We start from the raw sequence: 13,496 nt of genomic DNA on the forward strand, positions 1-13,496 counted from the left end.
CTTCAGCCTGGGCCTGGTGGTACAGTCACTTTAAGTTGCTTGGTAATAGCATCATCGCGATTGAGTATTTACAGCATGTCATTGCTGTGAAGGAAGAAACAATAGAAATCTCACAGAGTGCTTCTATAAATACAGCTTCTATAATTTGGATGTACTATAACTACATTTCTAATACCAGGATTATACACATCTTGTTTCGAGTTTAGGTATAGAGCAAAAGTTTTATACCCCTCTTTTCTATCAGACACAAGACTAGTGTTGGGAAGGTAGCGGGACATGCAGCCCCATAGCACAGCAGCTGTCGCTTGACCCCTGCTTAAAATCACAAACATTTTTCAAATCTTACTTATACGTCTGCAGTTATGAAGGACAAACGTTGACGCTTTGTGTAATTCGTCGTTCTGTGACTCAGCCAGCACCTGAATCATGAGAGGAAGTCCTTTGCTTTTCAGTAGCTCATACTGATTTGCCTCTGTGGAAGGAGATACTTGTTAAAAAGAGATCACATAACTGTTCTGTGCTCGTATTTAATCATTGCTCCACTGCTGTGTAAATGTTTTTGTGCCTGAGCCCCTAACGTTAATGTTTTCAGTAAACAGCGCAGCATGCTGGTCAATAAAATATGAATGTAGAGGAAAGAATAAAAACGTATCAAACCATAGTTATTTCCTACTGAGTTTTCCCAATAGCCTCTGATATGATTTGTAAATACTCTGGCATTAAGCAGAGGAAAATGTAAAATGCATATAAAATAGTGCTGTGCAATTTACTTGTCATGTTTATGTGGGTAATGATACTGCAAGGGTATATTCACAACAGATTTGTATCTACATCCCAATGCATATTCTGTGTCAATCTACTGATCAATCTACAAATCAATAATGTGGAAATTAGGGAAGGTAGCCACATGCACATCAGCCCTTTAAAATAAGGGTGATCCATGGTAAATCTATAGAAAAATACAATTGTCTGTCTTGGATTTCAGTCAGATTTTCTCTTCCAAACCTGTTACAGACGCCACGGACAGTAGTATCAGTCACTTGAACAACTATTATCTGTGGACGGGATATTATTTCAGAACACATACCGCAGGCTTCAGTGAGGTGGCCGATGGCAAGTACAATACTGAACTTGTCTTCGGTTTCAAGAGTTCCACCAGATAAAAGCATCATAAGACTTGATACAATGTTGTGCTTTGACAGGTGATGCACAGATTTAGCTGGAGAAGAAGTATAATATAGTGTGAATGCTAATATTGATTAGTATCATGTGTATTATGTTACATTGCACATCCCCTAACTTTTTATAGGATTATTGTGATTGTATGCTATATCAGAGATGTAACCTATAGCTCCTGGGCCCCAATCAAATCTGTAACAGGGTCCCACTCATACTAGAGAATTTGTTGTTTATACTACTAGGGTCATCTACTGTTCCAGAGGGGTCTTTGAGTCCACCTAGGCAGAAGGGCCTGGTTGCACCTGATGCTTCTGTAACCCCTATAATTATTTATTTTTAAAGCGCCCTTCATTCCAGAGCTGTCCCTGCTCTACTGTTATGGGATTGGATGAACCTTCAAATCACTATGTATATCATATTGAGTGACACTATACCTCATCTTTTGTTGATACATGTGTGTTTTCATTGGGATTGTTTTGCTTTGTCTGTGATACTAATTATTGATATGTAACAGTTGTTGTTAATTGAGTTTGCTGTGTGAATATCAGGAGGAGGCAAGTTTGCTAAATGGAAGTAGTTGTAAAAATATAAAAGTTGATGAGCCTTACAAGTTTACCTATGTCTGTTCAGATGGGAATACCCTTTTAATGCAATATCAATATCAATATAGCATAATCGATATCTATATAGTGTAATACCATGTGTAAAGAAAACTAACTTTAACAAAAATGTGAAGTCTTTTTCGCTTACAGTTTTCTGCAATACAAGCATCCAAAGTCTTTGTAGCCGCTATAGCAAGTCTGAAATCTAAAGTTTTTCCTTGGAAACCATTTACAAGGTAGGAAAGGAAGTCAGCCAATTTATCCAGCCCTCCAATAGATGCAAAGTAGTCCTGGGCATATCCTAATACAACAGAATGAGTTTTGAATGAAAACAATTAATGAAGCTATTCTGTCACTTTTACATCCTGCAACATTTAAGACATATATATTCCATTTGCTTCCCTTAAAGGAGAAGTCCAGCGAAAATTTTTATTAAAGTATTGTATTGCCTTCCAAAAGTTATACAAATCACCAATATAAACTTATTAAGGGAAATGCTTATAAAGTGCTTTCTTCCCTGCACTTACTACTGCATCAAGGCTTCACTTCCTGGATAACATGGTGATGTCACGACCCGACTCCTAGAGCTGTGCGGGCTGTGGCTGCTGGAGAGGATGATGGCAGGGGGACACTGAGGGACACAGGGCACTGGAGGGACACTGAGCATCCCTCTGCCATCATCCTCTCCAGCAGCCACAGCCCGCACAGCTCTGGGAGTGGGGTCGTGACATCACCATTTTATCCAGGAAGTGAAGTCTTGCTGCAGTTGTAAATGTAGGGAAAAAAGCAATTTATAAGCATTTCCTGTAATAAGTGTATATTGGTGATTTGTATAACTTTTGGGGGGCAATACAATACTTTAATAAATATTTTCGCTGGACCTCTCCTTTAAAATGAATTGCGTGCAGGCAAAAGATGACAGTAACACCACAGACTTACTACAATTGGCAACTGTGAAGCCAATCAGGGAACATATAGGACGAGCTATCTCATGTTGGGGAGACTTCCTAAGCCAATTAATTGCTTGAGGAAATACTGAGCTGCAAAGTTTCTGGTTCTCTTCTGAAAGAGAAACACAAAATTAATAACTCATAGATTGAAATGCAAAAATTGCTACATTCACCGCCATTGCCCTTCATGGTTGAATAAGCATTATTCACTCATCTGTCAGGAAAAGAACTGTGCATATAAATTACTCTTACCATTTTGTGGATTATTGACACAGGAACACAGTGCGCTGCAGACAGACGACCACAGCTGATATTGGGGATTTGTGTTTCCACTGGCCAGAACCATGTTGCATGTCAACATTTTGCTGCAAATGTTTTGTAAAAAAACAGAATCTACTGTATTATTCAGTGCAGTCATAACATTTGATCAGATGTGAAGGCTACATTTACATAATTTACCTAAAAATACGGAGAAGTATATCAATACATCCTGACTCTCTAGCAATACTCTGGCCGGTCTCTGAAAGAAAAAGCAAACCAGTAAAACAGTATTGCAGATACACTAACCCTGTCCAATATTTACAAAGAATAAACTCATATTAGGTTTATTAAATTTATCACAGGTACATACATGTGGAGCATCATTAGACATGGTTATGTAACTTTATACCACCTATCGGCAGGCTTTCTTTGTCCCAGTATATTGCAACAACATTTTGTCATAATTCTGAACAATGCCACAATTTAAGCCACTCCCTTTTGCCTATATGCCATGTCAATTTTAAAGCTGGAAACAAAAAAGTGTTTTAAAAGTCATAATAAGTACAAGGTTTTTCATGGGATAACCCAGAAGATATGACACTGTGATACAATATAAAGTAGTCAGTGTAAAGCTTGTATAATATGCAAATGCTGTGTGCCCTCAAAATAACACACAGCTCCCCCAGATAACACACAATCGTCTCAGAAAGAAGCCTCTTCTAAAGATGATGGACAAGAAAGCCCACAAACAGTTTGAAGAAGACAAGCAGACTAATGGCCATATAACACAGCACGATACTAAGGAGGAAGCGAGTGGCGACCAGTCAGGTCAGCGCTTGCTTCCTCCTCATTTCCAGCTTGCTGTCTGTGCTAATTCACACAAGGACAGATATCGGGAGAAGCAAGAGGGACCGCAGAGAGTAACGGGAGGTGGCGCATTAAAGAGATCAGCGAACTGCCACCGCACCTCCTATTTCAAAGAAGCTACAGATCTTTGTGATTGTGATTTTTCAACATGATAGACCACAATCAGCCGACATCATGCATGTCAGCTGATCGTGGTCTTTTAACATTAAGCTATTACACCAAATGATTATTAGCGGAAACGGCCTGTAATCAGCCAAATACGGATGATAATCATTGTGTGTAATAGGGCCTTAAGGTCATGGATTACTGGAACCAGGTCCTGTGGTCTGATGACACCAAGTTAAACCCCAGATGGTGTCAAGCGTGTGTGGCAGCAACCAAGTGAAGAGTACAAAGACAAGTATGTCTTGCCTACAGCCAGGCATAGTGGTGGGAATGTCATGGTTTGGGGCTACATGAGTACCCCCAGCTGTGGGGAGCTACAGTTTATTGAGGGAACCAAGATTGCAAGCATGTACTGTGACTAAAGCAGAACCTGATCCCCTCCCTTTGGAAACAGGGCAGTTCTCCAACCTCTGAGACGACCACGTCTTGCTGAAGAAACTAAAGAAAAGGGTAAAGGTGCTGAACTAGCCAAGCATGCCTTCAGACTAAAAACCTATTGAGCATCTCAATAGGGAAGGTGCATCCTCAAAGGGAAGGTGGAGGAGCGCAAGGTCTCTAACATTTGTGAACAATAAGGGGTGCTGGGCCCCCAAAATGCCTAAATATACCAATTGGTTAAAATTCTACTTTTAATGATATATACTAAAATAGTAGTATATATTATATTATATATATAATGGCTTGAACCTTGGGGTCTTTTAGAGGAGCGTATCAGGAAAATCACTCCAGGGGTTAGGCAGTGTAGCCACCCTATACAGATCTTGCCTTTGTTCCTAGTTCTAGCCTAGTGATACATGCAGCCCCTTATACAGGTTTGGGCGTTTTGAGGTTAACCCTCTCCTGTAAGTAAATTGATTTTGATTGTAACCCCGACGGGGGACTAACATGACTCTTGGTACTGCCTCCATGTTATCTTAAAAATTGGTTGTAAGTATTAGCCCACACCAAATTTATACTGTTGTATAAGCTGTAAGCTGACTACTATGGTATCACAGTGTCATCTTTAGTGTTATCCCATGAAAAGATATAATAAAATATTTACTACAATGTGAGGGGTGTACTCACTTTTGTGAGATACTGTAATTCTACAGGCTTATGCATGCAACTGTAGTTGTGAGAGCTGTAATTAGGCACCTATAAACTTATATGGGCTCATACTGCATTCTGAAAAGCTCTGCAATGAACAATACCTTCAGAGGATAGGTCCTTGATAACAGATTGGTGGGGGTCCAACCACAAAAACCTTACTGTTTGGCACCAGATCCTCTCCACTGTTTACTAGGAACAGCTCCATACTCTTGGTAGTGACAGCGTCTAGTACTGAAACATCCAGTACTGAAACATCCTGAACCCTTCTGTCACCTGATCAAGCAGGGTGCTGGGAATTGGATGGTCAACTGTCATGTGACCATTAAATGACAATTCCGGGCTGCGATTTATTATCTAAAGATGTTCTATTAGGATATATAGAGGCCCCAGATAATGTGGCCCTTTGAAGAAGTACAATTTGTAATGTGGCCATTTGTGCAGAAAAGGGTATACATCTGATCTATGTAAACCTTCTGGTACATAATACTGGAGATATATTAATTTATATCACATTGCATTATAAGAGGAGAAAAACATGCATGCGAGAAACTACACAGTACTTCTAGTCATGGCTGTATATGTAGAAGAATTACTAAACTAAATTGCACATAGGTATAGTAATAAAAAGTGACTTTATTAGAAGCTAAAATAGGGACTCACTGTTATTTGAAACTAAGACAAGGAATATAAAAACACACATCCGCTTTAGGTTTATGGAGGACTGCTCATCCGATAAGACTGTGTAGACATCTTCAAAGAGTGCTGACGTACACAATGTTTGCTGACAATACACTAAAATGGGATTAAGAAGACATGAAGGTAAATATTTGGTAATATTTTACTGGTCACTTATCAGGAATAGTAAGGCGTAAGACATATTTACCGTTGTTCTCCGCCAGAACTGCTAGTGTATATAAGGAAGCTTGTTTTAATATGCAGTTAGTGCTGGATTTTGCAAGGTTATTGAGAAATAGTAGGCCACCAATTTCTCTGAAGTAGTCACATGCATTGCCTGTATAAAGAAAATGCAAACCATACAGTATATAAAGGTAAACTCTTCTGCTATCTCAAGGATTCTTTTATAGTCCTTTTATGGTTTGGAAAACCATTTGAGAAATGGTGAACCTTCTGGATATACAATGAACTGGTTTCATCGCACTGGTGAACCCCTCCATAACTGGGCCAATGTACAGTATGTTTCCCTGGAGCACTAATAAAAATAAAGCATTGCAGAATACCCACTAGAATCAATATAGTTCTCCGTTTGCAATGCAGAAGGCCTAACAGTAGCTAACAAGGCTGATAGCCTTGTAGGATTCATGTATCTGAATCATATTAAAATATATATATATATGTCCCTTACTGTTATCCTGGCAAATAGCACGAACAGCCACCAAGGTCTCCTTCTGGGAGTCTGGATTGTCAATCTGAAACTTCAGACACTCTAGTAAGAGGTTGAGATCAGTCTTCATTTCTGCTAAAAACAAAAATATTGAAAGTCATTCCTCAGTTCTGTCCCTCACACATTTCCTTTCAGTCACTGTCTGAATTTATTCCTAAATATGCCAAATATTTCAGCCACCAATATTCCCACTTTATGGGGTATAAGGATATGTTCACATGCTGCAGATTTTCTGCAACTGATTATACATACATTGATTTGTTTGTGTGCAGAAACACTGCACATTTTCTGCAACTGATCTGCAGTGTGTGAACATACTCTAGCACATTAACACACAGTATTTTTAGGAACACTAGTCTTACCCAATGAAGATACTTTCTTTCCAAACTGGGAGGATTCTGTAGTATCCATGTTCTAGTGTAAGATACAGATATAAAAGTCATTATATGATGGATTAATACTTTAGTCATGTAAACCTATAGCGGGACTGTAATCATTAGAGGAAAGAGGCCCATGCCTATATGTTTATATATACATGAGACCAAATTGTGATGTGAAAGCGGCCGAAAGCCATTATACAGTAGTGTGAGACTAGTGCACAGAAGTGTAAAGCTAGTATATAGGAATATAAGTAAGATGGTATACCTATATGTATGAGAGGCTAAAATACCAGAATATATGTGCAAGATGGTGTATATACAGGTGTGGGAGGCTAGTATACAGAAACAGGTGATTGGGTATTAGGGCTAGTATACAAGTGTATAAGACTGGTGATCAGGGGTGTGACTGGTATACAGCATTGTGAGGATGGTGGTATATAGGAGTCTGAGATGGTATACATACAGGTGTAAGAGGCAAGTATAGAGGAATACAAGACTGGTAATCAGAGCTGTGACCAGGGCCGTATTAACAGCTGCTGCTGCCCTAGGCACTAAACCTGAAGACGCCCCATCTTGGGGAGCATGGGGGAGCCTGGTTTCGGCCACATGCTTTTGTCTACATGTAGAAACTATGTCTGAATCACGTTTATCATGATTTTTAACTGCTTAAAACATAAATTTCCACATAGAATCAATGATTAGAGCCGTCTGCATATTGTCTGAAGGAAATAGGTAGTTAATAGCTCCAGGCGTCACAGCGATACCAGACCTGAACAACACTGCCACACCAGACTTGATCATACCTCCCCCCCTCAAAAAGACACCATATTTACTGGCAAGTCTGACCGGGAGGTGGGAGACTAAAAAAAATAAAAACAAAAAATAAGTTGTTTTCGCCCCCCTGCAAGGTGCTGCCCTAGGCACCGCACCACGGGTGCCTAGTGGTAAATACGGCTCTGGCTGTGACTAGTATACAGCTGTGTGAAACTGGTGGTATAAAGGGATGTGAGAAGCTAGTATGCAGGAATAGGAGAATGGTAATCAGAGCTGGACGGGTGGTATATAGGAGTGTAAGAGGGTATACATACAGGTGTGAGAGGCTAGTATACAGGAATAGGAGACTGGTATAAAGCAGTGTGAGGCTGGTGGTATACAGGAGTGTGATAGGGTAAATATACAGGTGTGAGAGGCTAGTATACAGGATTAGGGGACTGGTATATAGAAGTGTGAGAGGGTAAATATACAGGTGTGAGAGGCTAGTATACAGGATTAGGGGACTGGTAAACAGCAGTGTGAGGTTGGTGGTATACAGGGGCATAACTACCACTATAGCAGCCATAGCGGCTGCTATGGGGCCCGCCGCATCAGGGGGCCCCATGGCCTGCTCCTGCAATACACTGGGCCGTCATCATTTGCAGCACCGGGTGGCCCTCCTGAGTTTTACAAATGTCCCTTTAACTGCAAGCACTGCTGACCAGAGCTAGCAGTTATGTAGTTATGACTTCACTTGACCGTTTAGTGGTCATTCGGGGGGGGGGGGGGGCAATCAAAAGTTTGCTATGGGGCCCAGCCATTTCTAGTTACGCCCCTCGTGGTATATACTGTGGGTGTGAGAAGCTATACGTACAGGTGTGAGAGGCTAGTATACAGGAATAGGAGTTTGGTATACAGTAGTGTGAGGCTGGTGGTATATAGGACTGTGAGAGGGTATATACAGGTGTGAGAGGCTAGTATGAAGTAGGGGACTGGTATACAGCAGTGAGAGGTTGGGGTATATACTGTAGGTGTGAGAAGCTATACATACAGGTGTGAGAGGCTAGTATACAGGAATAGGAGTCTGGTATATAGAAGTGTGAGAGGGTAAATATACAGGTGTGAGAGGCTAGTATACAGGATTAGGGGACTGGTAAACAGTAGTGTGAGGTTGGTGGTATATACTGTAGGTGTGAGAGGGTATACATACAGGTGTGAGAGGCTAGTATACAGGAATAGGAGTTTGGTATACAGTAGTGTAAGGCTGGTGGTATATAGGACTGTGAGACGGTATATGCAGGTGTGAGAGGCTAGTATACAAGATTAGGGGACTGGTATACAGCAGTGTGAGGTTGGGGGTATATACTGTAGGTGTGAGAAGCTATACATACAGGTGTGAGAGGCTAGTATACAGGAATAGGAGACTGGTATACAGCAGTGTGAGGCTGGTGGTATACAGGAGTGTGAGAGGGTATATACAGGTGTGAGAGGCTAGTATACAGAAATAGGTGTCTGGTACAGCAGTGTGAGGCTAGTGATATACCAGAGTGTGAGAGGGTATACATACAGGTGTGAGATGCTAGTATACAAGAATAGGAGTCAGGTATACAGGAGTGTAAGAGGGTATACATACTGGTGTGAGAGGCTAGTATACAGGAATAGGAGACTGGTGGTATATAGGAGTGTTAGAGAGTATACATACAGGTGCGAGAGGCTATACCACCAGGAATAGGAGATAATCAGAGCTGTTGCCTAGTAACTACCAGTGAGTTCTAAGCTGAGGCAGATGGCCTGAACTACTGAATCTAGTACAAGCAGAGAAATGGGTGTTTCCCAGAGCAGCCAATCAGCTTGTAGCTTGTGCTGCAGTGTAGGGATGTAAGCAGCTAGCAGTCATGGCTACTACATGCATCCTCCATACCAGTTTTTGCAGTACCTTTACTGGCAGAGAGGGTCTCTACCTTACCCTGCACCTGCAGGAAAGCAACAGTTCTTTCCGAAAGAGGTTGTCCGGGTTTAGAAAAAAAAGGCCACTTTCCTCCAAAAAGTGCACCACTCTCGTCCTCAGTTTGGGCGAGGTTTTGAAGCTCTGTACCATTGAAGTGAATGGAGCTAAATTGCAATACCAAACACAACCTGAGGACAAGGAAGTAGCTAGCCCTGAATAACCCTTCTTTTCTTTCTTTTTTTTTCTAAATATTTTATTGGTTTTCGGCATTGTGACAAAAATAAATATTTTGTACAGTATCTCTTGCACTATATTATGAGAGGATGTTAATTACTTAACATAAGATAAAAGAAAAAATTACATTTAACATAACATAAGATAAAAGAAAAAATTACATTTCTGTAGTGTACAAATCAAACATAAAATGTCCCAAAAAGAGTCCCTTAGTATGTTCCATAGAAGTTGAGAGAACTTTACCATATGCATATAAATTATACTTTTAGAATGCTGTTAATAAAAGGAGGCTATATTATCCAATAATAGAACAGTTTCTTACTCGTACCTGATACCAGAATATCTTAAAGAAAGACAATAGACTGAGGAACAAGACAAAGAAAGATAAATAATATAAAATAGAGAGTAAAAATTACAAAACACATAACGTAAAGCACAAGACACACGACCAGCCCGCCTCCCCCGTCTGAAGTCAGAGATAGGAGCTCAATGAATAACATATTTTCAATTATTGGAAGCAGGAATTTTGAGTTTTCCTGGTGTATTAGCGGCATCAGCTTCCATATACCATTTTGTGTTTTTAAAACAAGACATGAAGGTGATGATTTCAGTGGGAGATAATAGTCCAGCTATTATTAACCTCCATGTTTTTAAAAAAATTCTTTAGAGATGAATTCGGACTATGTAATGCATTGATTTTCTCCAAATGGAGGAGATGTATTACGGTATCTTTGACTTCAGAAATAGTGGGAATAGAATCCTTTATCCAGTGTTGTGATATACATTTCATAGTAACAAGTAAAACAATATGGATTCCCTGCGGTAAAAATATGCGGGTTTCTTCACCATCAGAATTCTTTGAATGATAATGGAAAATACATGGGAGTGGATCGTTAGGTAGCGCAATACAACAAATGGAGTCTATTAGTTCCCTGATCTCTATCCAATATTTATGTAGTAACCCTTCTTTTATATCCCATCCGGGCAGAGTACAATGCTAACTGCTGTATGTAGTGGATGGTTATAAATGATGAAACACATCAGTATACAAAGGGCTTACAGGCCTGTATATCACAGACCACTTATGCAATAAATGGCTATTGTTATGCACACTATACTATGCACAACCATTAGGGTGGGGTCACGCATAGATTTCACGCTGCAAGTTCACAGTGAAATCCGCTGCAGATCTCTTCACTGTCACTTTCAATGAGAGCACATACTCGCAGCGGAATTGTCATCCTGCTTAACGGCTCAGCAGCCCGATACACACATTACCAGTCGACGCTCTGGCTTGCTTTGTGGGTTCCCAGCATCTGGACGTCCTGCTCAGCCAATCTGCTGCAAATACATTATGTGTGAACCCACCCTTAGGGTACTTTCACACGTACTGTCTCGCAGCGGAAATCTCACTGCGAGTTTTGCAGCGAGATCCGCAACGAGTCAAGGTCCCAGCAGACCCCTGTCAAAACATACTCGTATGTAGTGCAGCCGCCCCCTTAACCCCTTCTGCTGCTGCTCGGCTCCCGCGCTGTCTGTTTATACATTACCTCTCTCCTTGCCGCACGGGGTCCCGACTCTCCCGCCCAGCCAATCAGTGTGTTGCCACGCTGCAAGTATGTAGTACTGGGACCTGCCAGGACCTTGACTCGTAGTGGATCTTGCTGCAAAACTCGCAGCGAGATTTCCGCTGCGAGTCGGTACGTGTGAAAGTACCCTTAAAGTGCAAATTTTGGAGAATACTCAGACCCCTGTTTTTAACAGATATAGTAAAAATCATACATCCACACATAGAGATGAGGGAGGGGGCTGCCAGTAGAATGCTGGCTTTCTATGCTGCTTCTCGAACAAGGGTATTTGAGTTTCAGCAACAAATGTTATTCCTTGTATGATAAAAATGTATGCAAATTTCTAATATATTTCTAATATAGGTGGCAACAGTCTGATTTATTTTAAAGGGCAGTGTCAGCTACTATGTGGCCGGGGCACTGCCCCAATTGTTGTTTTCTGTGTGGATGGTACCAGGGCCGTATCAATGCTCTACAAGGGTTGGCAGCTGTGCTGTGTATTTGAAGTACACATGAACAGATAGCTTCTTTAAAGGGATACTCTAGCAAAAATCTTTTTCTTTCAAATCAGCTGGTTTCAGAAAGTTATATAGATTTGTAATTTACTTCTATTTGAAAGTTTTAGGTCTTCCCATACTGCTGTATGTCCTGCAGGAAGTGGTGTATTCTTTCCAGTCTGACACAGTGCTCTCTGCTGCCACCTCTGTCCGTGACAGGAACTGCAGAGAGCAGCAGCAACTCCCCATAGAAAACCACCTCCTGCTCTGGACAGTTCCTGTCTGGGACAGAGATGTCAGCAGAGAGCACTGTGTCAGACGGGAAAGAAAATACCACTTCCTCAGGAAATACAGCAGCTAATAAATTCTGAAAGACTGGAGAGTTTAAAACAGAAGTAAATTACAAAACTACATAACTTTCTGAAACCAGATTTTTGCCAGAGTACCCATTTAATAGGGGTGTAGAATAATTTACTGATGAGCTTAATGGTGCGTACACAGAGAGATTTATCTGACAGATCTTTGAAGCTAAAGCCAGGAACAGATTATAAACAGGGATCAGGTCATAAAGGAAAGACTGAGATTTCTCCCCTTTTCAAATCCATTCCTGGCTTTGGCTTAAAAATTCTGCCAGATAAATCTCTCTTTGTAAACGCACCATCAGGGTTGATGGTTGTGAAGCACAGATTGCAGTCACTAGGATCCTCTACACCAGTGCTTCTCAAACTGTGAGGCAGGCCTTACTAGTGAGGCGCCCCCTAGTTGTTGTTGAGGCTCAGCAGGGGAGACAGTTTTCACACTCTAAGGCTGGGTTCACACTATGTATATTTGAGGCTGTATTTGGTCCTCATGTCAGGTCCTCATAGCAACCAAAACCAGGAGTGGATTGAAAACACAGAAAGGATCTGTTCACACAATGTTGAAATTGAGTGGATGGCCGCCATATAACAGTAAATAACGGCCATTATTTCAATACCACAGCCGTTGTTTTAAAATAACAGCAAATATTTGCCATTAAATGATGGCCATCCACTCAATTACAACATTATGTGAACAGAGCCTTTCTGTGTTTTCAATCCACTCCTGGTTTTGGTTGCTATACAGCCTCACAAATACAGCCTCAAATATACATAGTGTGAACCCAGCCTAAAGCTGCACAGTCCTTTCCCAGACTACAATAATCTCTGGTTTAGTAACATTATTGACTCTTTTGTGCCTGGGTTAATGTTATACAGAGTTTAGAAGACAAATCAAGGGTAGACTGAGCAATAGTTTATTTTTCCATGGACTTCCACCACAGATGGTTAGGCTAAGGTATCCTATTGGCCTATTTAGAGAGGCCCAGGCATCACTTTGATCTTTAGGGGAGGCTCCAGTACAAAAAGTTTGAGAAGCGCTGCTCTACACAACCATCACTTCACCTTTTTATGTTTTCCCCAATTATTTAAGAGGATTATTGTCCTCTCAGAAAGTACGACTCTGAACAACCCAGAGAGCTTCGTAAGGTTTAGGACATTCTGAGAGTTGTAGTTCAACAAAAAGCTAGTTATTCACAAGGGAGTTGTGGACACAGATGAATCCTGAATGAAAGAGGGTTGGCA

General features: G+C 40.9%; 1 protein-coding gene across 4 annotated transcripts in view; it reads right to left on the bottom strand.

Moving 5' to 3' along the window:
- TERB1 (telomere repeat binding bouquet formation protein 1) overlaps positions 1-9,427 on the bottom strand; it is a 40,954-nt gene extending 31,527 nt beyond the window's left edge. Inside the window, exons 1-11 of one of the 4 annotated variants that reach the window (XM_069968502.1) lie at positions 9,351-9,427; positions 6,878-6,929; positions 6,477-6,587; positions 5,997-6,125; positions 5,774-5,905; positions 3,191-3,251; positions 2,984-3,096; positions 2,721-2,843; positions 1,930-2,082; positions 1,088-1,219; positions 347-472 (exon numbers count right to left, since the gene is read on the bottom strand). In XM_069968502.1, the coding sequence (XP_069824603.1) occupies positions 347-472; positions 1,088-1,219; positions 1,930-2,082; positions 2,721-2,843; positions 2,984-3,096; positions 3,191-3,251; positions 5,774-5,905; positions 5,997-6,125; positions 6,477-6,587; positions 6,878-6,926 (1,129 nt within the window). In that variant the 5' untranslated portion in view covers positions 6,927-6,929; positions 9,351-9,427. Of the gene's footprint in view, positions 1-346; positions 473-1,087; positions 1,220-1,929; positions 2,083-2,720; positions 2,844-2,983; positions 3,097-3,190; positions 3,252-5,773; positions 5,906-5,996; positions 6,126-6,476; positions 6,591-6,877; positions 6,930-9,281 lie in introns of all 4 variants that reach the window. The other 3 variants (XM_069968500.1, XM_069968503.1, XM_069968501.1) reach the window with 3 other exon arrangements.
- Positions 9,428-13,496: the final 4,069 nt, after the last annotated feature.

Source organism: Dendropsophus ebraccatus, chromosome 4 (assembly GCF_027789765.1).
Source record: "Dendropsophus ebraccatus isolate aDenEbr1 chromosome 4, aDenEbr1.pat, whole genome shotgun sequence".
Classification (NCBI taxonomy): Eukaryota; Metazoa; Chordata; class Amphibia; order Anura; family Hylidae; genus Dendropsophus; species Dendropsophus ebraccatus.